The following is a 26,401-nucleotide window of genomic DNA, read 5'->3' as shown; positions in this document are numbered from 1 at the left end:
CCTGGGAGCGCATATCGTGGGGTGCACAAAATCATCAAGTCACATATGATACACCACAGGCAGTTTATCCACAGTGCTGCAGTCAAACAGGTCTTTGTACTCTGTGTACTCTGGAGCCCCCTGCTGGATAGCATGCACGGTCCAAGGCACACTAAGTCTAGTTTGACGCTGTCAGAAAGACCCAGCAAAGGCTTAACATCATTGTCCACAACATGGAACTGTAGCTTTCCACATGTAAAGTCCAGGTCCGCACTGCCTACAGTCTTTATTACCTGACCAGCGTACGCCACAAGATTGACTATGCGTGAATGGTAAATGGGAGAATTGGGATCAACATGTTGCAGTAAAGACCTAGATAGTACATTACATCTGACCAGTAAATTTTGACCTTCAGGTGTTTACCAGTGTTGACTGTAGATAGGTTTGTGAATATCTCTCCTCTCTCAGAGGGCACTTCCACGCTCTCAGAATAAAACAAGTCTGTTGTGTTGCCTGTGTGTCCAGCTCACTTTGTGTGTGTATCTGCCCCTGCGTGCATTGGGAGATGGACCCTGTTCTGGCTTGTTGAATGTGGGTGGTTTCGACCTGCAGCACTTGGAAAAGTGGTTCCATTTTCCACATGCATTACAGTGTTTGTTGAAAGCAGGACAGCTACTCTGGTCCGATGAGTGTTGTCCACTGCAGTTGTAGCATTGGGGATACTGCACTGCACACTCCTCGGCCTCCCTTTTCAGCTCCTTGTTGCCCCTTTCAGATAGTTCATGTAGCATGCAGATTTAGAGGGCTATCTCCAGATCTAACTTATTTTCCTTAAGCAGCTGCGAGTGGACACCGTCATTCTGAATGCCACATACCACCCGATCTCGAATCAGTTCATTAAGTATGGCGCCAAAATCACATCTCTTGGCTCTGATTTTCAACGTGGATTGTCTCGTGCGGTTTCTGGTTTGTTGTGTTGAATGCATGTCTGTCCATTATCACATTTAAAAAAAATATATTATTATTTTTCTTTTTATACAGATAGGCATATTTCCTCTATTTTCTTTACCAGTATTTCGGGATCCTCTGCATCTTCATCGTCCGCGAAAGTAAAAGTGTAATATTTATCCAGTGCATCAGGATCGGTGAGGTTGAGTAGGGTGTATGACTTCTTCTTCTCTTTCTTCTTCTTCTCTTTCTTGTTTGCATTTGACAGTCCCGCGTTACTGTCCACACACCATTCTCTTCTGAATCTCACTCAACGATATTTTCGTCAAAGATGAGCGGGTCAATGCGGCAGTGTCCTTGGGCCTTATCCTCAATATAGGCTTTCTCCTGATACCATGTAGATTCTATATTCTATATGTAGAAAGCCTATATTGAGGATATGGCCCAAGGACTGTATTGTAGATGTATGTGTACGAACATACAGACTCTCGACTTACTGTATAGTAGTGAGGTACTTTAGTAGCCTTTAGAGGTACTCAATAGCCTGGCTCCGGACATAGCTACAACATGTCAACAGTGTACGTGATGTATCCAGAATGCCCCAGGATTTGAATTTGCTTGCGATGGCAACCATTCCACGCTGCTTATTTTTGTTACACATTTTACCATTGTTAGAATTTCGAAATGACAAATAGACCGCCATCTTACTGGCAAGTAAATAGAACTTTGATTTCCCCTAAGCGCAAATCTCTCCTCACTGATGATAATGCCATTGAAATTCACATCGGAATTTGAAAAAAAAATAAACTAATATATTTTCTGCAGAAAAGCAAGGTGCATTTCAATCAATGCATTTCACAAAATGATTTAGTTCGCTTCATAGGAATATAGTGCGCTGTAACCAAATCACCTTAGCTGATAAGATAGGGAACACATGAAGCCGGCTATAATATAACAAAGTCAGAAAACACAGTAAGTAACTGCAATCTTGAAGTTAGGCTATGGTGAGGTTGTGGTAAAGTTTGTGCCAACATAACCTAATGACTACCTTCTGTTAACGTAGCGATGTGGTGGCATAAAGTTTGGTGCCATCGTGGTGCCAATACCACAGCATGACAACTTGTAATGCCAAATCACACACATGAATAAAGCTTATCCTAATTGGGCTCACTGCACGCTGGTTGTGACACGGTAGCCTCCCGACATGAGTCACTGCACATTCACTGATGGGGTGCAGGTGTCACATCTCGCATAGAAGAGGGTGTAGTAGAACGCAAGCTAACAGAACGGTCAGGTCCGAAAAACTAACTATTTTCAAATAAATACTGAGTTATTCGACTGTCTGTTTTTTTTCTGTTAGGGTTACAACCAAACATTTACCAACACCGTCGTTATGTAGCCTGTTATGTTACTCTATGATATTGGTCCCACAACACTATACTACCTTTGGAAGTCCTATACAATGTATGCGATACATTTTCAACTTTGCCCATTATTACTACATGTCATTGTGGGTGATGCATACTACTTGACTCAATGACAAACAAAGGTTTTGTGATAGTTCATGAATTCAGCTCCATTTATAATTTATAATTGTCTCGAGCATAAGTGAAATAAGTTATCTTAATAGTTGTCTATGGCAATGTAAAACGTAGGCCTCGTCACCTGGTAGACAAAAACATAAATAATCATTGCTACTTCGTACTGGGTACGTCCCCTGACAAGGTTGCCCATCGGTCGTCTTCAGGTAGCTAAAGGTTGCACGTCATCAAAAACGACATATGTCAGATTTCTGGATTTTGACGAAATTGCTTATTTCGGACCAAAATGTGTATTAATATACCTATACTAAAAATGTATATTTTCAGATTAAGATTTTGACTGGAGGGAGTCTTTAATTCCCTCTTGGTTTTACCAACAACACAATGTTGTACTGTAAAAAGCTTCAACCCATGCGGTGGATTCAAACAGAAGTACACCATGGCACTGATTTTAAATAATCTCAAATGTGCTTAGGTTCTGCAAAGCTTCCCGCTGCAGAATCGCAAATGGCTGTCCACAGGAATTTCCACACAATCTATTTGGCTCCATCTGTATGAGTTATACTGAGAAAGTAGTAGTGACTGGCAATAGGAAGAAAGTATGGTGACTTACAGTAAGCGACTTGCTACTGTAGATTGTAGCGCATGAATGGATAAATTAGGACTGACATACTGACAAATATATGCAACGCTTATCAGCGCTGTTTATAGGCTTTGTGTTATAAACCTGAGATACGATCATTTCATGCTTTCACTCACACTAACTGCTATGTTATTCTCCCGTCAAAAGTCACCATCATTACTTAACATGTGATATGCAACACAGCCCCTTAACCACCCTTGCAACATTTTAGGCAGCAACCCCCTCACTGTAGACCCCTCATATATTTTCTTGTCTTTGATACTGAATATTAGCTTCAAAACATGGTGTTACAGTAAAATTGTCCTGTTTAGGCATGTGAGATCATCCTCCATTTGCGATGTAGCAATTACAATTCACAATTTATCACATTACGGGCTCATTAGTGATCAAAATTAAAAAGTTGTATAACTGTATGAAATGTCATACATCACGGCACGTGGGAAATCGTTTTTGGGCTTGAATCATTGTGTAATAACATTGTGCAGCATCAGGATGTCATATATCAGCAAAAAATCCATCAAAATAACTAATGTGTGCTTTTAATCAGTAATTACGTTCTCAATGTGACATCGAAGATGTCCAAGATTAGTAACAAACACCTGGATATGAGATCTTCAGATGCTATATCTAGCTCCGTACCAATGAATATGATGAATCCATTGCAGTTGTCTGTCTTGTCAATGGTTTTGGTACCAGAAGGTATACCTTTGCGGCATGCAAAAAGTTTGAAATACATTAAATTAGGCATCTTATTTGTCCTTTTCGGCCCAACAACTGCACATCATCCATCAGGCTGTCGAGCATCGTCGTTTGGGTGTCCTGCCTCTCGTGGAATATCAGGTTTTTAAATGTATTTGGTCTTATCTTCAGCTTGACTGTAATGTTGAGAATACAGGGACTTAAATCTTCCTCTCTCCCAGTATGACAGCTTACCTTGACCCTTGTGTGAGGCTGCTCTTTCAGAAACACAACATGTAAATGAGGCCCTTCTGTCTCCTCCTGACCAAATCCTAACCCAACCTCCCAAATCAAGGCTGGGTCACATTTACACTGAGGGAAGTGCAAATGCCGTTTCTCAGGAAATATGCTTCGATGAATGTACACACAAAGATGAGCAGTGGGTAGAAGCATTAGAAGCATACGGCAAACCGTATTTATAAAAGAAGGCTGTATGCAAATGTCAGCGGTGCATTACTGTAATTCAAACAACAACAAAGTGGGCTCCCCACCACTTTTTTTCAGCTGAGGGATGGGGCTGGAGAATTGAGAAACTATAAACTATTTCCTTGACAGAGCTATGCAAGGACTGACCATCCATGAGATAAAAATTATAGATTTAAACATGTTTTGAAGCTATAGAGTGTTTGTTTACAATTGCATTGTTTTACAAACAATGGAGTAAAACAAGCTTATATTTTGAATTCTGATGGGACAATTCAAGACAATTGAACTGAGCTTATAAGTCATTGATCAGTTATATTCTTCAAGAATCAATAGCTATATATCATACATGTAAAAGTCTAAATGGATTTAAAATGGATGTACCAATTGCAGATTGCCCTTTTAAGGTAAGCCAATTAGATATGTGATAGATGTTTGAAAATATGTTATGATCTATTTTTCCTGCTCCACCAGTGGCTTCATTTTATTAACATCAACCATAATATCACATTCATTCAGGTTTTGCTGGTGAACCATCTAATTTCATATAGAGCATTTTATTGATGACCCCACATACCGATGGTGCATTTCAGTGTATACAGTTGATAACCTGTGAATCACATCAGGAATAGGAATCTCACTTTCCTGTAATTGGACTCTGTGATAAATCACAACGCAGGTCATAATGTGGCAGTATGGTTTTATCATGGGCCTCTGGGTGGAGGATCTATTCATCACGGGGGGCTGCATGACCACATGGCCCCACTGCTTTATCGGATCATAGCAGACTCCCTACACTACGACTGCTGCGCTGATGTAACATGCAGCTTCACATCTGTCAGACAGCACACAGAGCACACAGCTGAAGGACATGTTAGCAGGGATGCAGCCAGTCCAAATATGCAGAGGCATTATTACTGTATGTGAATAATACATTATGCGATTGATTTCATGACGGGAAACCCATATGAGTGTTTACCATTACACAGTACGTGACATTAGTACCAGTATCAGGTGCTATTTTTGTGGGTTGTGAAAGGTACTTAAAACATTTTTTTTTAATAAATTGTCATCCAGTGAGTGTGTGTACTCCCATACACTGATCTACTCAGCTATGATGGGACAGTGCTCTATACTCCAAAAGTTTGAATTTTAAATCAAATAATTACTATGAAGTTAAAGTAGATACTCTGAGCTTTTATTTGAGGGTATTTGTGTACATATTGGTTTCACTATTTAGCAGTTTTTTACATAGTCCCCCCATTACAGGGCACCAAAAGTTTCTGTTTCTGGCAAGTCAGGTGTATTCCATCACATAGTCTTTGTAGTCTGCTATTGGTGACTTTTGACGGGAGAATGGGTGAATGGAATATTTATATTATGGAGGACGGGGCGGGGGAGTACTGATTACAGCTAACCCATACTGCATGAGTTGTATTATTCCTTCTCGTAAAATAGACTTCCTACAGTACGTCCCTTCCCCCGAGTATTTGAGCAGAGTGGGAGTGAGTAAGTGTTAATGTTAGTGTTAACGTGTTAAACGCTTTTTGTGAGTGCGCTGTGGGGTGGCGGAATCGGGACAAATAGACAAAATGGTGCATGGTGACATACAGTATGCAACTGCTATTGTAGATTGCAGTGCATGACAAATATATGCAAAGCTTATCAGAGCTGTTTATAGGCCTTGTGTCATAAACCTGAGATCCGATCATTTCATGCTTTTCGCACACTAACCACTACACTATTCTCCCGTCAAAAGTAACCAGATTTGCTTGTTTAGCAATATTTTCTGGAAATGGAATTGATAACAGTTCTCTAAAATATGCAATATTTTTTCTACAGTAAAATCAATGTTTGCTTGTCAATCGTCTATGAACTAATGGAATCGTTAAATGAATAACTTTACTGATCTAGGGGAGGAGTGGGCCTGAATTGTACTCAGAATTAGAATTGTATCTCTAAAAGAGTGTCCAGAGGCTAGATAAATTGTCATACTTTTATTTGTTTATGGCAAATGATTTGATCTTTTTGTAAGCGGAGCTCAAGCAAGCACACACAGGCACTGCAGAAAAATCTGTAGCCTACAGATCATGAATGTCACACATCAAGAACTGTGAAAGGCTATAGCAATGATATGAGTTAACTATGATACATGATATGATGGACAGGGGCGAATTGGGTGCGAATGTCAGAATTTTCAGCAAGGGCAGCCTTCTCTCGTCCACTCAATGTAAAACACTGAGAATATATTCTTCCTCGCTGTCCCTCATTCTAGCCCCACCTGCTCCCATTATCACTTGATGCCCTTGTCAGATTTATACTCGTCATGGCATGTAAACTTTATGATACTTTGATTCATGAAAGCTCTAATTTCAATCATGCGAAATACTTTCAACATGAACTTGCGGTGCCAGGGAGGAATATTAATGACACGAACTGCACTTGTTGTGTTGTGAGCGTGCTGTGTCCATATAGCATACTGCTGAAATACGTGGTATCAACTGAGAAACATTATATCGTGTCTCCCGGTATTAGACCCTATACAGGAGTCTCGGTCCAGCCCTCGGTCCAGCCCTAACGGGATAGATCCTCAGCCTAAAGGGTCTTACCCTAATAGGTTTCTAAAGATATACTTAGGCTGGTGTCGAATAGACTCACCCTGCTAACCGTCTACTTCCCACAGTTTCCCCTGCTTCAGCTTAATGTTATGCTCTGAAAGTGACCTACAAATCAGAGCTTAGCATATGAAAGCCCCAATGGTTAACGACGGCTCTATTCTTTTCTGAGTGCCAGTTGGTGCGGTTGCAGGAATTTAATTTATCGATGAGGACAGTTCATCCAAAGGGGATGTTTTAATACAGGGGCTAGAATAACCATTCAGATCATTTGGTGTAATATGCAGTTTAATCTATCTTTTTATGTTTAGCAAGGAGAGTAACACAACTTAGGTGACTATTTCAATTTTGTCTAAACTTCTAACAAGAACTAAAATACTTTTTTTTTTTTAAATGGAGATTTGTACTATATTTAAGCTTTAAGCGTTACAGCATGGTAATGCAATGTAGCAATAAAGTAATTTAAGGGTTAGAAATTAAAGTAAATAAAAGGAATAAAGTAAATTAAAAAATTAAAGTAAATAAAAGGAATAAAAGAAATTAAATGTTACCCTGTCCCTACTCTGTCTAACTTAGTATACATTTAGAGAGGCTCCATCCAGCATCGGCATTTGCGCAACCACCGAATACTCTCTGTGCCTCTATCAGCCCTGCTGATTTCTCCAGAGTAGCACCGTGCCCTCAGCCGAGGGGCTTCGACGACTCATGCTTCCCAGTACAAATGAAGCGGTCACTCAACCTCCAGCAAGCCTTTTAACTGAGTCCCAACCACAGACAGTTATGGACAATGCCAAGTACTGAGAGGGCGAGGGATAAGTCTCCAGGCAGCTAAGAGGAAGCTTACTCCGATACTAACAGCCATCCAGGCTGGGAGCTTCCAAGTCTAAACTCTCCCCAGAGAGGACTTTGGTTGTGGATACCCCGATTGGGCTAGACCTCCTGGTCTCTTAGGGATCCGTCCTCCGTGAGGTCATATGGAAATGTCCGTTGAGATGCTCTTGTCATCCCATTTTATACCTTTTCCCCGGACCTGGACTCCTCCTGGCAGGTGGAACACTTTTAATCTATCAGACTTCTTTCTCCTTCCCCTCACCATACCATTGCCCACACCATACCTGTTTTGGAAAGTATCCTCCAGATAAGGCCCACGTCCCAAGGTCTCTCTCTAGTGGATGACACCATATTTGGGCACATCTTCCCCTGTTTGTACAGTACCCTCCAGATAAGGCCCATGTCCCAAGGTCATTCACCTCTCTCTCTCTACCAAACTTGAATACAGATCAACACTTCAACTTTAATCATAAAACAAACTTCAACATCAACCATTAAACATGTTAAACACATTTCAATCATTAGTCAATCTTGAATCACTCTGTTAGGTACTCAACTTCAAACATTAAACATGTTAAACACATTTCCACGTTAATCATTCTGTTAGGTACATTTGAAACATTAAATGTATTAAAACATGTACTATTGGTTATATTTAAATGGTTACATTTGCTGTTACTTTATTAGCTACATTGGAATAGTTATATTTTGATGTTATATCATTAGTTATTTTGTATATCCTATTGATAACACTTGATTTTACTTCAAAACATCATTACTCCACACAGGCTTGTCCAGAACCAGGTGTTGCAGGTCGAGGGAAGTCCATATCTTTCAACAATCATTATAATAATACGCAATTTCGTGGACACACTGCCACACATATTCCATGTCTGACATAATTTTATGAAGTGTCCATGAAGACATGATTTGATCTAAATTAAGGTTTATCTAAGGACATATTTTCGTATTTTAACCCTTCCGACATTAATTAGTCCTTTTCCAAATTGAAACAACAACTCATAAGCTACTCTTCACGTAATTTATCCAGGCTGTCATTATTGTTAATTCAGAATGAAAAAAAGGAATTACAATAAAACTAATTAAATTAAAGTATACAATTAATATCAGCTAACAAATTGGGCAAGTGAAGATGCAGATATGAGCTACTGTTTTACCACAAGCCCAATTAGATTTGCTCAACGATGTCCCCTGGTGGTTGTATTTCCGAGGTGAAACACCTAAAATGAAATGTTTGGAGAAGGCTAGTTTACTGCTGAGGTACCCCGATGATATCGTCGCACAAGCATGAACCTTTTAAACTATGACTGTACCACCTCATTTGTGAAACATGGTGGGGGGATGTTAGTACAGGCCTGGCCGAGCATTACTAGAGGAGATACCCAGTATCTGGTGAGGTCAATGGGTCGCAGACTTCAGGCAGTATTGCATTCAAAGGATAGTCGACCAAATACTAAAAAATGAGAGCTTAATTTGGACATTAAATGAATCTGTCCCATTACTTTTGTTGCCCTGAAATAGGGGGACTATGTATAAAAAGTGTTGTCATTTCTAAATGGTGAAACCAATATGTGCACAAATACCATCAAATAAAAGCTTAATCTATACATTAACCTCATGGTAATTGTTTGATTTCATATCCACTTACGCAGGGCACTGTATTTCAACTTGTGCAGTGGCTGCATCAGTTCAAAGCCAATCGAAGTCATGAATGTGGCATTGCTGTGCTCTACTGCTCCTTTTCATGTACCTAATATTGGTCTCCATGCACACAATGTCTTATTTTGTGTCATTAAACATAATACATACAGGCACCATCAAGTGCATCTTAACCACGTTTCTATGGCAACATGCCCTTGCTCAGGGAGAGGTGAGGCGCAGAGAATACTTTACCTTGAGAGGCTGCTCAGCTAAGGAGCTCTCAGATCCTTCAACCATCCCGCGACATGAGACGACTACTTCATGAAAAGAATCGTACTCCTTAATCCCTCATGTTCACAGTGCAGGGGATTTAGGGGAAAACATTCATAATTATTTCATGAAGATTATGTATCCATACGGTAGATTATGTCAGAAAATAACATTGTATCTTAAATTGGACAAATAGACTGTTCAGCGCTTTGGTTTAATACTGTGAGTAGGCTACAGAACTTTAAAAGCCATGTTTCCCTAAGTTTAATTTGGAGTGGTTGTTGTTTAACTTTTTGGACAGAGGAGTAAGTCACACATTGAGGACAGAGGCTATAGAGAGCACATGAGTATCACTGATCTCTTTCTCAGGAGTGGGAACTCAATTCCCCTGCCTGGTGTTTGAGTGTCAAACTCGGGCGGCATTGGACCAAATGCAACCTCACGCGGGCCTGAAAAATAATATATTTGTTAGTAAAGCAAATTATTACTCATATTATTACAATACTCAATATTATAGTAGCCTACACTTAATGACTAATTTCCTCAGAGCTCAGTATTACAATGTTACAGTAGCCTACTCAAACTCAAGACAAATACCTAATATTCAAGATTCAACTGTGGGCATCTAAACAAAAAAAATAAAAATAATAATAATTAATTAACCAATATACTTATAAAGCCATTACAAGTAATAATAACTATAGATATATATATACTGTATATTTTTCATTTGTTATATTACATCTATCGTACCAAGTACAGTAAATAGCTGTATTATAAGTAGGAGTCAAAAAAAGAAGACATTATACAAGCAATTATTTATGATAGAACTAAATTGCTGTCTTCCTATTTCAAAGCTGATCTATCCTTAAAAAAAAAAAAGAAAAAATGTTTTTGTGCAAATCCCCGGCAAGCCTGATTGGACCACACATGGGCCGTATCTTTGACACCCCTGCTCTACAGTATAGTTAATGAAAACACTATCTCAATGTCACTGACAGTTTATGTACTGTGGCAATGTATGCCCCTGAATCTCTTGAGCCTAACCAGCTAAATCAGATGTGTGAATAATTCACAGTGGCCCTCATTCATCAGTCGTGTGTATGCATGGATTTACTGTTCAGTCGTGCGTAAGAACAAATTCAGGAACTTTTCAGCATTCATCAATTTCTTCTTAGTTTAAATATGTTCTTTAGATAAGAATACATTTACGACTGCTCCAGACCACTCGTACACACATTGGGGTCAATTCTGATTTCTTTGCACTTAGCGCCTTTTACACACTACTAGCTTCACATTTTGGAAGATGTGGTATTCCCATTTTGAAAAGGTGCGCGCGTCCAAATAGGCATTCCAGACTTTACACACCCTCTGCCTCAAAATCACACCCCTCATGTGGCAAAGAGAAATCATCTATTTCCTATGGCTATAAAACCTTTATTTTGTATGCAGTCCTTCTGGATAGTAAAATATAAAAACTGGAATCTGATCATTATCATTAGGCTTTAAATAACAACTAAATAGCCTGTTCACTCCCACCTGCTTTGGAGTGGAATTGAATTATGGAGATGTTGTAAAGTTTGCCACGTGAAACTTCTAATGTGGGGATTGATTGTGCTTGAGGGGATTTTCAAAGCAGTGGAACATGTGTGTCCTCTCTATCATTTCAATAAACCGTAGGATCGCTTTGATTTCAATGAAATTATCTAAACCACAGGCACAGAAAGATGTATATGCTTGCAAAATAATGCTTCGCCTATAGTGCTGTCAATCAATCATTCATGACCACTATCCAGGGTGCTTATATTGCATTGCGAAATAAGTGGTAGAAACATTACCAACGTAAGCATTGAGCTGTCTGTCAGAATTGTCATGGAGCATTCAAGTGTTTGCAAACACTGTAACATTTGTTCCCGAAAGTAACGTGGTCAAAATTGGCCCTTCAGCTGCGCCTCTTGCCTATGACCGCAACACAGCCATTCCGATATCCACAATATAGCACACTTGTGTGTTACTGTTAAGAGGATTTGCGAAGAGGAGTAAGAATGTAACTGTACTGTAATACTGTACACTGTCCTGTATTCCAGAAGCCTGCATAGGCCTACAGTAATAAGACAATAAAACTTTTAACTGTGTATTCTGTTATTCTTGGACCGTATTCAGCACGGTCATTCCTTCTAGCCCAATTGTTAAGCAATAATGATGATACATTTGAAATGTTATACATTTAGACTATTTAATAGCAAATGACCCTATCAAGGTAGGCTAGATGACGAGACCACTAACAAGTTAAATGTCTACGACAGATAAGGGTTGCAGTGCTATTTCTTATTTTAATGCTGCTACATAGGCTTTATGTTTTTCAATTGTTTTCAGTGTCACTTCAACAAATGACCATGAGCAATGTTACATTACCTGATTACTGCTTATAACTGTCATGTATAAAATACTGATAGCAAAACATGTAATTTTAATACATACAGAGGGAGGCACCCACTCCTAACTTGGTGAATTGTAACAGAGGTAAGCCTACGTGATGGAAATGTAAACCCATGGGTCTCTTACCTATTCACCTTACCCCTATGGCGTATAAATAACAGAGACAAACTACAAGAAAACAAGATGAGGACGAAAAAATAAAATAAGTAAACAATGACGTAAACAACCACTGACTACAACCTAACAAAAGAAAAGACGATGTAAACTATAATACGCAGGGGATTCGAACACACAATGGAAAAGCGAGTCGACGGCTAACAGGCAGAGCTTATAAAGGAAATGGACATCCCTCTGATTGGACAGGAACAGATGAATGATGACAGGGACGAATGGCCAATTGCTGACAGACACGGGAAAATAGAATGATAGGATAAGGGAGAAACAGAAGGAAACACAAAACACAACAAGGACACACACACATGCAGGAGTGGGAACGTAACAGTCACACATTCATGCCTACCACCTGGAGAGTATTCCTGACCGGTGGGACAGTTGTTTTGGGGGTTTTCTTAATCATGGTGAGCATACCGGGCTGTTTGGGATTTCTGTGCTCAGCAGTGCTTTCTTTCTTTTTAATGATCTTCCAAACTGTTGATTTTGGTATGTTTAAGGTTTTGGCTATGTTTCGGATAATTCGGGCTAATAATGGCTTCCCCTGACTTTCATTGACATCTCAAACCAATATGTACACAAATAACAGCAAATTGAAGCTGATAATCTTTAGTCTAACCTCATAGTAATTGTTTGATTTCAAATCCAAACTTTTGGAGTGTAAAGAAGAAAAAATGCTTCACTGTCCCATTGCTTATGCAGGGCACTATATATCCACACAATTAAAGATGTAGCCCCTGTTCATATACCAACAACAATCCCCACAATTGAAGATGTAGCATTGGTGTAGCTGGTGTAGAGGTTGTAGACATGCGTGTGTCATGGCTAGAGAGCACGTCTTCAGACACCACAGCAATATGTTTGCTGAGAGTGACGAGGGGCTTGAGCTTGAACTCAGAAATGTCCTTATATGGGATATTCTGGGCATTTACTTATGCTAATTCACAATTACATATGCATCGAATTTAAGAAGATTTGGTACTTAATAATCATATGGACACAAGTAAGACTTTGGGTCTCTGGATGTTTCATCACACATTGGTTTTTGCGCCTTTTTTAAGAACAAATGTGCAAATTATTTGAGAACATATTGATGAATGAGGCGAGTATCTTGTTATTCTGACCTTGAATTTCACTGTGTGAAATTGTGTGCGTGTGCGTGTGCGTGTGTGTTCTTCCTCTAGCTGGGAGGTACTTCGGTTCCTGTTGTCAAATTTGCGCTGGTGGATGGAGGAGTATCGCTTTGATGGCTTCAGGTTTGACGGGGTGACATCCATGCTCTACCACCATCATGGCATTGGTAACTTCAAACCCTTATAGAACTTTGCATGATAGAATTTGAGTTGTCTCTTGGGTCACCTCATCAACACATTGACACAAATATACTTTTAAGAGGTTTATTAAAATGTTAAGAGGTTTATTTGCGCCATTCATACATAGATATAAAATGTGCAAGAATGCATTTTAAAGAAGAAGCAAGAAAAGTATTTGAGAAGAGATAGCAGTAGCAGTAGAGTTTAAGGATACGTGGCCTGTTTATTTTGTATGAGTGTTCAACCTCTATCCTCAGGCACTGGTTTCTCTGGAGACTACTCTGAGTACTTCGGCCTTCAAGTAGATGAGGACTCCTTGGTCTACTTGATGGTTGCCAACCACATTCTGCATACCCTCTATCCTGACTGCATCACCATTGCAGAGGTAAGATGCCCATTCAACGCCTCTGCATTCATTCTGCTTCAGTCCTCCACATGTTCAGAACACTGGCTGCCTTCTGTGGGAGTGCAAAGCCAAACACACACACAATACATTCAATTACTCCTCTGTGACACTGCCCCGAGCCATGATTAATGAAAGCACTTATTATTGGCTCACAGCTTCCATCAGTTTTCAGTGGTGTTATTAACGAATAATGTGAACAGTAAATGGGATGCCACTGTTTTTAGTCTGTTTCATTAAGTGTGATTTTGGCCCCTCAACATTGGTTGCCCCTATAATAATAATGTAATCTTAGTATATTGTGCAGGTAATGCAGATGCAAGGGCTCTCCAGTGTGGGAAGCACCACACACACACACACACACAAACATAGTACATATGTATTTGTTTGTTGTGTCTCATCCCAGGATGTTTCAGGGATGCCAGCTCTGTGTCGAGCAGTGGCTGAGGGAGGCTGTGGCTTTGACTACCGTCTGGCCATGGCTATCCCAGACAAGTGGATCCAGGTGAGAATATACTCTATATACTCTATATTCTTAGTATTATTACTGTACAGCACTAATTGTCTGCTGCCTGTCATAGTGTCTTGGATGGAATTAATTCATTGATTGTGTTCAGTAGCTGTAAAGTTACTGAATGTGATATAAATTATGCTCAAATGTAAACAGTATACCACTGGCAAACAACAAAATCCACATGGTGGACTGAAAGAAATCTCACAGCAGAGTGGAGAGGGTGAAAGAGAGAGAGAGGACATGTTGGGAATGTTTTGTTATATTTAGACAATGGCCCCATTATTTGCTTTGGATTTGGCTTGTTTTCAAGTGTTAAACACTGTTAACAGTCCCGTTTTTTTGGTATTCTCCTCAAAACTCAGTGTAGTCAACCTGCCCATGCACATTCATGGCGACACTGTGTGTGTTTGTTTCTACAGTTTTACATACTGTAGATTAAGTAGTCAGCTCTATCTGAAATCATTTAGACTATCACTCCTGCTCAGCTGACATCAATGAGGAGAGATGTTGTACTGTACTGTCCAACCTCTTTTGTAAGCATGTAATGAAAAGAAGTAGCAAATTGATTTAGAGAAAGTCATTTTCAATCTCAAAAGAAGCATTCGTCAGTAAAGCAGTCACTAAAACATACTGTATATTGAATTATACCATTCCTTTAAAATGTTGCGTCAAGTATGATAGAAGTGTGTCCACCATAGCTTAGTCTGTGTTATATGTCATTATTTAGAAAATATATTTTTACAGTTTTTATTGAATGTGCTTTGAGGTGTGGAATGTGGATTTTAAAATAATAATACATTACATTTGTGTAGTGCTTTCTCATGGACTCAAAGCACTTAACATGTCAAGAATATGAAAAATAGAAAATAAAAAATAAAAATATAGAACAGTCACAAAACATAACTTAGGGCCCTATACCTACCTCAACGTGTGTTTTTAGCAAGGTCTTAAAAGAGTCAATACTGTCAGCAGCTCTGACATTGTGGGGGAGAGCATTCCACAGGTGAGGAGCAGCAGATGAGAAAGCTTTGTCACCCATAGTGCGGAGTCTGGTTCTGGGAACAGTGAGGAGGCCAGAGAAGATCTTTATTTTCCATTATTTCCCTTAATTATGCAAGTAATGAAAATGCCACGGTCCTATAGGAGAGGGACCTGATTACTATGTATCTCTGCTGCCGTTCTCACCTTGCAGAATGAGTATAAGTCATGAAATGGTTATTGAATTACAGAAGAGCATTTGAATTAGCTTCCATAACATTTTCTTAGATTCTTAATTATGAAAACTGTCAATGTTTTGCAAAAACGTACATGTTCTCTCTAAGCACAAGAGAAGAATGGAAGGCTTTCACAGCTTTGAATGAAGGTCGTCTAGTCTTTGGTCTTGGCTTATATTCAGGGTCTATCTTTTTTATGTTTTCTTATTAAAGTGTAGGCAATTCAACAAAGGGGCATTTAATCTTTCTGTTTCAATTTTTTAAAGCAACTTCCTTCCTTTCAGGCTGGAGGTTAGGAGTACAATATAGGCAAGCACAAAAGCACTATGTAGAATTCAATTCATGTTTGCGATATTTGGTTTCTTGATGTTAGTGGAGTACAAAAAAACAAATTGCATAGTCTATAACATACAAATATGATCTTGTATTCTCTCTCATCATGTTTGCCTGGTAGTTCAGAGCACAACCATCCTACTGTCACTGATACTCTATCATCCTTGTTGGTAGTACACTCAAGCAATGTAATACATAGAGGGAAGAATGGCTGAGCTAGATATTACTGCGCCAGCCCTGGTCAGGTTGTGGATAGGCACAGGACAACACGGGACTTTGTTAAAAATATTTTTTTCTATCAAGGTCTTTAGTATGGATGGTATGGTTATTCCTGAATCCTGACGATATTTCCTGTTGAGTCGGAGAATGGTGTAGAGTACATAATGACAGTAGCTGAGGCCAGAGTGCTCCCTGCTCTGTGTATAATTATATCCTACTCCCTCATCCCTCTCAGCGTCCTTCTCTCTTGTCTCTCGCCTCTCCCCTCAAATTTGGGTCAGAGACTCTCTTGACCTTGCAGCTCCATACTGCCTGGTGAGAGTGTTTCATTGCTAGTCATCCATTGATATTTGGAGGGTTCCTGTTTTCATCAGGGAGTTGTACAGTCTACAACAGTCAATTTACTCACAAACATGTACATTTCTGTGGCATTTATAGGGTGTTGAATGAATAAAGATCTACAGTACAATTATCACCACATATTTACTCTGCGATGTGAAAGCTTGGTAGATGTTATTCATACGGCCCATCTTTTGCAGCTGAAAAGATTTTACTCTTGAAATATCACAAATCTCCCTAAACACTGTATGTGGGATGTGTCAGGGGAGATTGGCTTGCTACTATTTCTAACAGGCTCTTTTTGTTGTTGGGGAGACTTCAACCCCAACCATAATAGTTTATCCTCACTCTGATTGGTGTGTACTTACAGTATATTCATATTCATTTTCATCTCATTGGCAATGTCTGTCTGTGCTTTTGTGAATACGCCATATTCCTGTGAAAACACATGTTTGTGGGAGAACAGACAGGGGGATATCACTGGGGTTTGTATGTGTCTGTTTGGATTAGCCAGGATGTTCTGGATCCACTGAATCATGTCCTCCCTTTGTGGGGATGGAGACATTAGGGAACAGCTATGTGAAAAGGATCAAATGCCAGTTTTAATGTTGAAGCTGACAGGATATGGCCAACATCCACATGACTGTTTTGCCACTTTCTTGTGCAAAACAAATGTGTAACTGGTTCGAGCTCTGCATGATAACATTTTTGGAGTCTCATATTGTGCTTTTCAAGGTACTATATACTTGCTGTGAGCCGTATGCTTTTTTTTCCCCCCTCCAATGAAACTTTATATACTTTTACTTTATTTAGTAAAAGAGATCTGGAGACCGTGACCTCCGCTCTGCCTGTATTCACTCACACTACTGTGTTTTCTGTCTCCATGGGAAAAGTCCATGCATCGTTAATCAAGTCTGTCTCGCACAGCAGTGATTTTCACTTAGTAGCAGAGTGGAGCCGACTGCACTGTCCAGCCTGACCTTCCTTAGCCATGCTTGGCTAGCTGGGCAGCAAGCTGTGTGGTACCACTGAGACACAACCTCCTTGACGGCTACCAAACATTCCACAGGATTAGATCAGGGGATGCCTTTGGAGTGGTTACGGTCCTGCCTTTGCTTTTCAAACAACATCACTGCGGATGCAATATTAATTTGGGATAGTTCTTCTGGTTGCAGGTTTTTGAATTATTTGTGTTGCTTCCCTGAGGAGACAATGTGAATCATGGATCCGGAGGAAAGCAAGCAAGTGTGCAGTGTTTATTCATGTATTTCATCGGTGCTGGGAAGCGGTCATGTGTTTTGAACGTAGATAGGAAGGCCAAACGAGCTGCTCTTCAGGGTTAACCTACTTTCTCCGCTGTGTGTGTGTGTGTGTGTGTGTGTGTGTGTGTGTGTGTGTGTGTGTGTGTGTGTGTGTGTGTGTGTGTGTGTGTGTGTGTGTGTGTGTGTGTGTGTGTGTGTGTGTGTGTGTGTGTGTGTGTGTGTGTGTGTGTGTGTGTGTGTGTGTGTGTGTGTGTGTGTGTGTGTGTGTGTGTGTGCGCGCGCGCATGTGCATGCGTGCGGGCAGGCGGGTGGACATGTGTCTGCTCTGTTGTAGTGCTGGAGAACATCTCCTTTCCGGCTCCTTGAGCTGGCCTCACACAGCAGTGGGGTATTGTGGGTGGATTGATGACAAACATTTTTTTAATCCATTTTAAATTTAGTCTATAACACAACAAAATGTGGAAAAAGTGAAGGGGTCTGAATACTTTCTGAAGCCACTATATTCACCCCCTTTGCTATGATACCAGTATATGGCTGTTGCAGTACATCTGACTAATTGCTTAATGTGTTCAAGCAGAAGAATAAGATTCAGCTGCATGTCTTTGGGCAGGTGTATTAGTCAAGTTATGGAGGCAATAGCCATGTTTGACGTCCACAGGATAGGTTAAGTGGAGTGAAAGCAGGAAGATGGAGATAGAGAGCAGGATAACCACTACTTAGGTGGACCAGCCTGTTCATCTTGACTATATTGATCGTCACAATTGGTTTCCTCTATTGTCGGTCACCTGTCATCCCCAATTCCACTGAGCAGGCTTCTAGCTGTTACAGTGATAGGCTATCCAACTCCTTCCCAATCACAGACGGTGCATGTCAATCACTGGCTGGACCTAGTGCAATAGTTTACTGCAGTTTGCACATCTACAGCACTTTCAGTGCACCTGTTGTTCAATAGTATGTGTTAGCACTCTAATATCTGACATACTGTGCCTTCCATAAGTATTGGAAAGCATGTTGTCTTATTTTATCTCTATACTCCAACAGTTTTTATTTGAAATCAAACAATTACTATGTGGTCAAAGTAGAGAGTCCCAGCTTTAATTCAGTGGGGGTCTTTTTCAGATTGGGTTCACCATTTAGAAAGTACAACATGTTTTAAACATACTCCCCCTATTTCAGGGCTCCAAAAATATTGGAAAAAATCATATCATGTTGAAATAAAGTACTCACGTTTAGTATTTGGTTGACAATCCTTTGCATGGAATAACTGCCTGAAGTCTGCGACCCATTGACCCCACCAGACGCTGGGTATATTCTCTGGTGGTGCTCTGCCAGGCCTGTACTGCAGCCATCTTCAGTTGTTGTTTCTTTTGAGGTATTTTTGCCTAAAATATTATCATCAGGAAATGCAATGCATGTTCAATTGGATTTAAATCTGAATATTGACATGGCCAGTCAAGAACTTTCCACTTTTTGGCCCTGATTACTCGAGACTATGGCAGTATGTTTGGGGTCATTGTCTTACTGTATGATGAAGCACCATCTAATGAATTATATTTCTGTACACTTAAGAATACATTCTGCTGCTGACATCAGCAATTACATATTCAATACAAGTTAGCCAGTACTAGTGGTAGCTATATATGGCCAAACAATAACACCTCCTCCACCATGTTTCACAGATGAGGTGGTATGCTGTAAATCTTGGTTAGATCCTTTTTTCTCCAAACTTTCCTCTTGCAATCACTCTGGCACATGGTAACATTTGTATTATCTGTCCACAAGACCTTTTTCAAGACCTCTGCAGGCTTTTAGGTTATTTTTTGCAAACTGTAACCTGACCATCCTGTTTTGCACCTTGCAGTGAAGTCTCTGTAATTTGGCCGGTAACGTGTTCTGTGGATGGTAGTCTCTGACACATTCACGCCTACCCCCTGGAGAGTGTTCCTGATTTGTGGGATAGCTGTTCTGGAGTTTTTCTTAATTATGGCGAGAATTCTTCGGTCTTTCACTGTAGAAGTCTTCCTTTGCCTACCATGTGATTGCGATTGCTTAGCTCACCAGTGCTTTCTTTCTTTTTTAATGATGTTCCAAACTGTTCCGTTACTTACACAAGGCACTGAATATGAAAGTAGGCCTAGTGTATAATCGTGCATTATGACATTCTGTACACTTTATTACCTAAATCATCAAATGACCATTGTTGCATACATCGATCACCTCCGCGCTCTGTGCCAATTACGAATTGAATCATGCAACCTTGCATGTCTTTGATAGGCTATTAAATCTAATAGGAGAATATCTTAAGCATTATATACGACACTGATTACAGGGAAAATATGCATACCTACTTCATAGAAAATATGTTTGGAGAGTTTTTACCCACAAACTAAAAAGATGGTTGTTAGAATCATCCAGAAAGTTGTCAAATTCCACTTCTTCAAACCATAGTAATATTAGGAGGGGAGATAATATAAACAAGCATACAATAGGCCTATGTAAGGCTACCTCCCACGCATGGTAGCCTCCACTGATCATTGGAACTGTGCGCATTGCAGTCTCTATAGCTTAATTTGCTCAACAATGATCCTGCATCCTGACTTTCCTATGTATTTCTTTTTACTTTAAATATTGTCCACTATTGCTAGTGACGCTAAGTAGGAATACAATTCTAATAACCATGCAGTTGTACAGAGAGAGGGAACTAATTTAAAATGTAATGATGTAATGAAATGGACGAAGGCAACTGAAGTAAGACTGAACCAAAATGGCAGTTGATAATGGCTATGACTGGGGATCGCAAGCGATAATGGAGGATAAAGCCGATGCAAATGACACAATACTATATGAGAAAAGTTGTGACAGGTTAATTAAACCGTTCTACAGTGCTTAGAGACTCTCAGGTTGAATTTGGCGCGCCTACTCAAGGCTTGCTGTGTGTTTAGATGGTGATATCAAAGAGAGTTAAATGTGTTGCCTACAACTGTAACTACAGTATGGTAATAGTATTTGATAAAAATATTAATAATTATCGGAGCCTTAATCAGTGCAGACGGAGACGAGATATCTGACATGAGACAATATCTTCATCTCATATTCAGTTATCCCCATACACTCATTGCCGGAGACCTGCCCTCTGCCTCTATTTTAACTGAAACTTTGCTGAAGGAAATTACCAACTTAGCAGGCATGGCCACTAAAAACAGAATTGCTCAGCGCTCTTTAGTGGAAGAAAACTGGGGCCCGAAATGCTTTAGATGACTGTCTATTATACCTTTGTACTAGATCATAAAGGAGAATAAGGATGAAGACTGGAACATGGGCAATATTGTCTACACACTCACCAACAGGCGATATGGAGAGAACTGCATAGCCTATGCTGAGAGCCATGACCAGGTAACCCCAACCTAACAACTACTATTTCGCAAATTACACACTATTATAATACTGTCCAGAGCCATACTGTATAGAATCTCCATATGTGTCTTGCCTTTTCCCTATGCATGTCAGGCTCTGGTTGGGGATAAGACTCTGGCGTTCTGGTTGATGGATAAGGAGATGTACACCAACATGAGCTCCCTGATTCCCATGACCCAAGTCATCGACCGCGGTCTCCAGCTGCATAAGATGATCCGCCTCCTCACTCAGGGTCTTGGCGGAGAGGGGTACCTCAACTTCATGGGTGAGTCACCCTGGAAACGCATACAGACATACAAACGTATGTGAAAAGTGAATTCAATAAGATCAATTGAATTAAACTGGTTGTAAATGACCTTTTATGACTTGACAGCACGGGTTTGATACCACCTATTACCACTTTCTATTATATCCCCTTCATCTGCTACCTTGTCATATCTCCCTACTGTCTCAGTTTAGTAAAAAAACTAAACTGTTATTTGAGGTCAGGTTTTTTGAAGGTGACCAATAACAAAATACTAAAGGCAATGCGAAGCCAGTTTATGAAACAGATTTTGGCCCATAAATAAGAATTAGATAAAATACACATGGTTGTGTCTGGGCTTGCTGGTAAGAATAATAAAGCAATGTAGTTAATGATGTTGGCAAATTGACCTTAACTGAAGGGGAGTCTCCATGCTGGTCTAGCCTTATAGAAAACATGCAATAGACAGGTCATCCACAGAGTTGTAGCTCCACCTGGTGACCAGGTGGTCTAAATAGGAAAAAATACCCCCCACACACAAACACATCCACACACACACACACACACACACACACACAAACATACACACACACTCTTGTTTGTTCTACATGATTAGCAATGGTTATGAGTTCCTAAGTTAGTGGTTTGAAGTCAAAGCTAACAGAATAGGAGATGTGGAAACAGTGTGTAGGAGGGCTGAGAGAGAAATCTCATCTCTTTCAGAGTTGCGGTCTAGCTAACTAAATAGTTGGCCTATTATTTCTATGTAACAGCAACTAATGGATCTCACTGATTTCCCACAGGCAAAACAGCCCTGTGTAGCTGTAAGGACTTAGCAAAGTTTATGGTATCAGGCAATAGCATTACCGAAATGCTTAAACAAAGCAACAACAAAAAAAACTGTAAGTAAATACAAGATCACATGCTATGTCAATGGATCAATAGCCGCAGAGTCATTTAGCCAGTACTGAGCAAGAACAAATTGTTTGAGCAAGCAAATCAATTTGAGCTGCCTAGCCTAGAGAAACCCATCTATTTACTCATGACCAATAGCAAACACCACACAGTGTGAGGACACAGAGAGCATCAGTGTTTGAGATGCTGAAAGATGGATACTGTAAAGGTTGTTGGAGTGTCATTGACATTAAAAGCGGAGAGCAGCATAGCAGTAATGAAATGCCTCAGTGGTTTTATCATTACATCAGCAGGGAGAGAAAGGAAGTGGTCTTACTCCCTGACTTTCAGGGCTCATACAGGCTCAAGATAGCCTTGCAGATTTGCAGGCTAAATTGTTGAGCTCAAAAGTTTGTTCCCTCCAAGTATTCTACTCTGTATTCAGAAAAGGCAACAATGCAAGCACCTACTGTAGCCTTAAATGATTAAATGAAAGCCAGCAGCTCACATACCTAAATTGATTATTTGAGTCCCACTAAAATCGAAGTTGAATGTTTTAATTATTATGGTTTTTCATGATCATGCTCATCTCATGACACATCTGTAATTTGTGTTTCATGCTCACCTACATGGAGCTTGGAATGTAGATCCACACCTGATGTTACAAGAAATCAATCTACAATGTGCAAATAATCATTACTACATGTCATGACATTGTTTTTTGCAGTGTTCTTAAAACCCTCTCTGAACCCCTGATTCCTTCATTGATCTCTGTGTGCCAGTATCCCTCCAATGGAAAACACATTGATCCCAGGCTCCTGCTCGCTCTGATAATTACTGTGGTCCTGTGTCTCTACCCGGTCCTTATCTGATGCACGGCTGTGGAGAGGAGTAATGGGATGTGCCAGCCTGCACAAGCTGTCTGACATAACCTTGTGTAAACACATTGCCTGTGCCTTCTCCATCCTCACTGAGGGATGTGCAACCCAAGGAGTGGCCAAGAGCCTTCGCAACGTCATGTTTAGAGGGCGCATAAACAATGCAGTTTGATTTAAAAATAGATCCCTTTTTTTAAATGAAGATGAGGACAGTTTTTTTGGGCAACATTGGAAACTAGACCCTGAGAAGGAATTGCATAGTGAAATTCTGTCAGAGGTGACATCATTGTTTTTTTTCACTTGCAAGCATTATGGCTATAGAAGGTTTTTTGGGAAGTCCTAATTAACACATTTTTCCACTTAAGTGATAGCAGAAAGCTTCCCCCAAGCTTACCCTCAAGACAACGTGATTGTTATAGAACTAGTGCCAGGTAATGTATGAAAAGTAGTTCCAATCATGGACAAAACAACATTGGCCTTTTTAAACAGAGGTTAGATAGCAGCCTTTGCAGTGAACATTTAATTGTCAATTGAGTTACTATTCGCAGAAGTCCCTGGGAGCTATTCATGTTTTGATTTGTTTTAATTTGTGATGCTTGTGCTACAGATATTCTATACTGTCCCCACTTATACTGCTCTTATTAGTATTCTCAGGGAAGGTGCAATACAATATGTCTTCCATAGAGGCAGATATGTGGCCCATAGGATTTTCACATTTACTAAGAAAGTCCTTAAACATGTTTATTGTATTTTTTTTAAGTACTGTAGACTAGTGAACGCCCAATGCAAGCGTTTTGGACAAGATGGAATAGATAGATTTCAGGCAATAAATCGTACCTATATTTTATCAGAACCCTTTGTGATATTTTGTCATATTACACATTCCGTAGCTAAAATATCAGGCATAAATTCTGTTTTATATGTGCAGGGTTCTCAAAATCCATCATATTTCACTGTTGAAGTGAGTGCGTTAGCCGGTATTTTGGAGGAGGTTGATTATCATGGTAATTAATGCAGACGTATGTCTGGGAGGAACAACACTGTATTATTGTGGAAGAGGAGAAGGAGAAGGAGGGGAAACTGTGAAACTACTGTAACAGAGGTGTGTCTGATGTGTCTCATTAAGCTGAACCAAAAGCCAAAGAGTCACAGACATCCACAGGGACACCAAATGAACCTCTACTGAAAATCAACCAATCTCAACTTGGCTTTAATTAAGAAACAGATTAAAAGAATAACTGGGGGAACTGCAAATAAACAGAAGTAGAGCAAGATCAGCAGTGGTTCATTTATACAGCTAATGAAGCATATCTTTTTGAAAGCTTTTATCAAAGCATGGGTGTGTATCTGGGACTGTGTCTCGCTCGACGATTAGCAGGCAGACCACGTTGTCCTGAGCTCTCCAGCCCCAACTCTAATGTGTGTGTGTGTGGGGGGGGGGGGGGGGGGGGGGGTGTGAGTGTGGGTGTGTGTGCGAGTACGCATGTGTGGTGCTTGCGGGTGTGCACCCTGCCTCTATATGCGATGCCTGGCACACTCTAACTGTGCAGATGTGTGATAAGGAATAGTTTGCTGCCGCCCGCCTCTGCCTCAGGGGGCTCATTCCCTGGGTGGTGCTCACTGGGTGTAGCCCATGGCACAGCAGTCCTGTATACACTCAATACATTCATACTCTTTCTTAACCTGCACTTGATGATATTACATAATTATGATTTCTATAATGCTGTATTTATTCAAACTTGGACTTAAGAAAGAACCAAGAGCTTTTTACATTCAATGTGTGTGCAAGAAGGGATGTCAATTCTTATTCAAGGTTACTCCAAGGTCAAGATGATTTGTGCCAGAACCTTTTTGCATAAACACACTACTGTACATAGATACCATGATAACACCTTCAAGCCTAAACCATCAGTATAGTTCATGGTCAAATGGTATACATACAAGCATTGTTTAACAAAACACTACAGACATCTTTACAGACAGACTGTTCGTGCATGTGATATAATGACATGTGTTTTTTCAAATGTACTAAGAATGTGTTATGTACACAATCCCCATGGTGGAATACAGAAAGCCCTTCTCTGACTGTCATTGTTCTAAGTCAGAGGTGTAATTCTGTTTCTTACATTTCAAGTTTTTGCAGTGTGGGAGGCTTATTATTTGTGCAGATGTCACAGGAAATGACAATCTGTCGATGTTGTGGCATTTCTTTGCAGCTATAATTCATAATCATGCGCTGCAGCGTGTTTTCAGATGGTAGCGTTCGCTTATTGTTTGGTGCTTCTTTAACAGCAACCTCTAATGTTTTTATTAGAATCTGCAGTCATTGCCTGTCTGTTCCAATTTATCCGATCACTATGGGCTTTTGGGTTTACTGAATAAACAATTAGCTTCAATTCTATTGTCATGCTTCTTTCACCGCCTCTTGTCAATGTGTTTCTCTCTCTCCCACCACCCCCACCTCCCTGGAATTATATCCTGACTGTTTTATGATGTTGTCTTGTCACTGATGACGGATTCATTATCTCATCACTCTAGATGACAAGACTGTCACTCTGGTCTGTTGTTGCGTAGAGTTCTGTTGATTCAGTCTTGCAAATTGACTGTGTGTGCTACATCTCCCTCTGTGACATCCTTCTCAGGTCTCTAGTCTGGTCTCTCCAGAGTGTCTCTCCGTTAACAGATGGAATCACCCTCCAAGTCTACATGCAGCAGAGGGCTTGTTTTGCTTGTGTGAGGACTAAATATTTCCCAATTTGTAGCTAATGCTCTAATAAACTAAATTAATTAAGGCAAAGTTAAGAGAAGATCTCCTCGAGAATTATCCTCTTTGGGCTTAATCATGTCAGGCTTAAACATAGTTCTGTGCTCTGTCTTCTCATTGTCAGCATCATCTTGAAGTTTATTCTCTGTTATGAAGAAATATTTTATAAATATCTCCTGGTGAATTAATTGTGCACACATTTGTAACAAGCTCTGGGATTTGATTTGCGCATTGCTTCCCCTTGTCTTGTCTTTTTGGTAGATAATAGATTCCTTTTGGTTTCCCAGCTTTGAAGTGATTATTCATAAAAGAGAGTCTGGGTGTGCTAGGAAGGGCATTTTGGAGAAAAA

At 40.0% G+C, this 26,401-nt stretch overlaps 1 protein-coding gene across 1 annotated transcript in view; it reads left to right on the top strand.

The window, feature by feature from the left end:
* gbe1b (glucan (1,4-alpha-), branching enzyme 1b) overlaps positions 1 to 26,401 on the top strand; it is a 112,083-nt gene that overhangs the window by 38,909 nt on the left and 46,773 nt on the right. The window contains exons 8-12 of the mRNA XM_083695941.1: positions 13,445 to 13,560; positions 13,831 to 13,958; positions 14,383 to 14,481; positions 21,140 to 21,250; positions 21,365 to 21,536. Coding sequence (XP_083552067.1) covers positions 13,445 to 13,560; positions 13,831 to 13,958; positions 14,383 to 14,481; positions 21,140 to 21,250; positions 21,365 to 21,536 — 626 coding nt within the window. The remainder of the gene's footprint in view (positions 1 to 13,444; positions 13,561 to 13,830; positions 13,959 to 14,382; positions 14,482 to 21,139; positions 21,251 to 21,364; positions 21,537 to 26,401) is intronic.

The sequence above is a fragment of the Argentina silus genome, assembly GCF_951799395.1.
Source record: "Argentina silus genome assembly, chromosome: X".
Taxonomy (NCBI): Eukaryota; Metazoa; Chordata; class Actinopteri; order Argentiniformes; family Argentinidae; genus Argentina; species Argentina silus.
The sequence above is the reverse complement of the archived record's forward strand: the minus strand, read 5'-3'. Positions and strand labels throughout refer to the sequence as shown.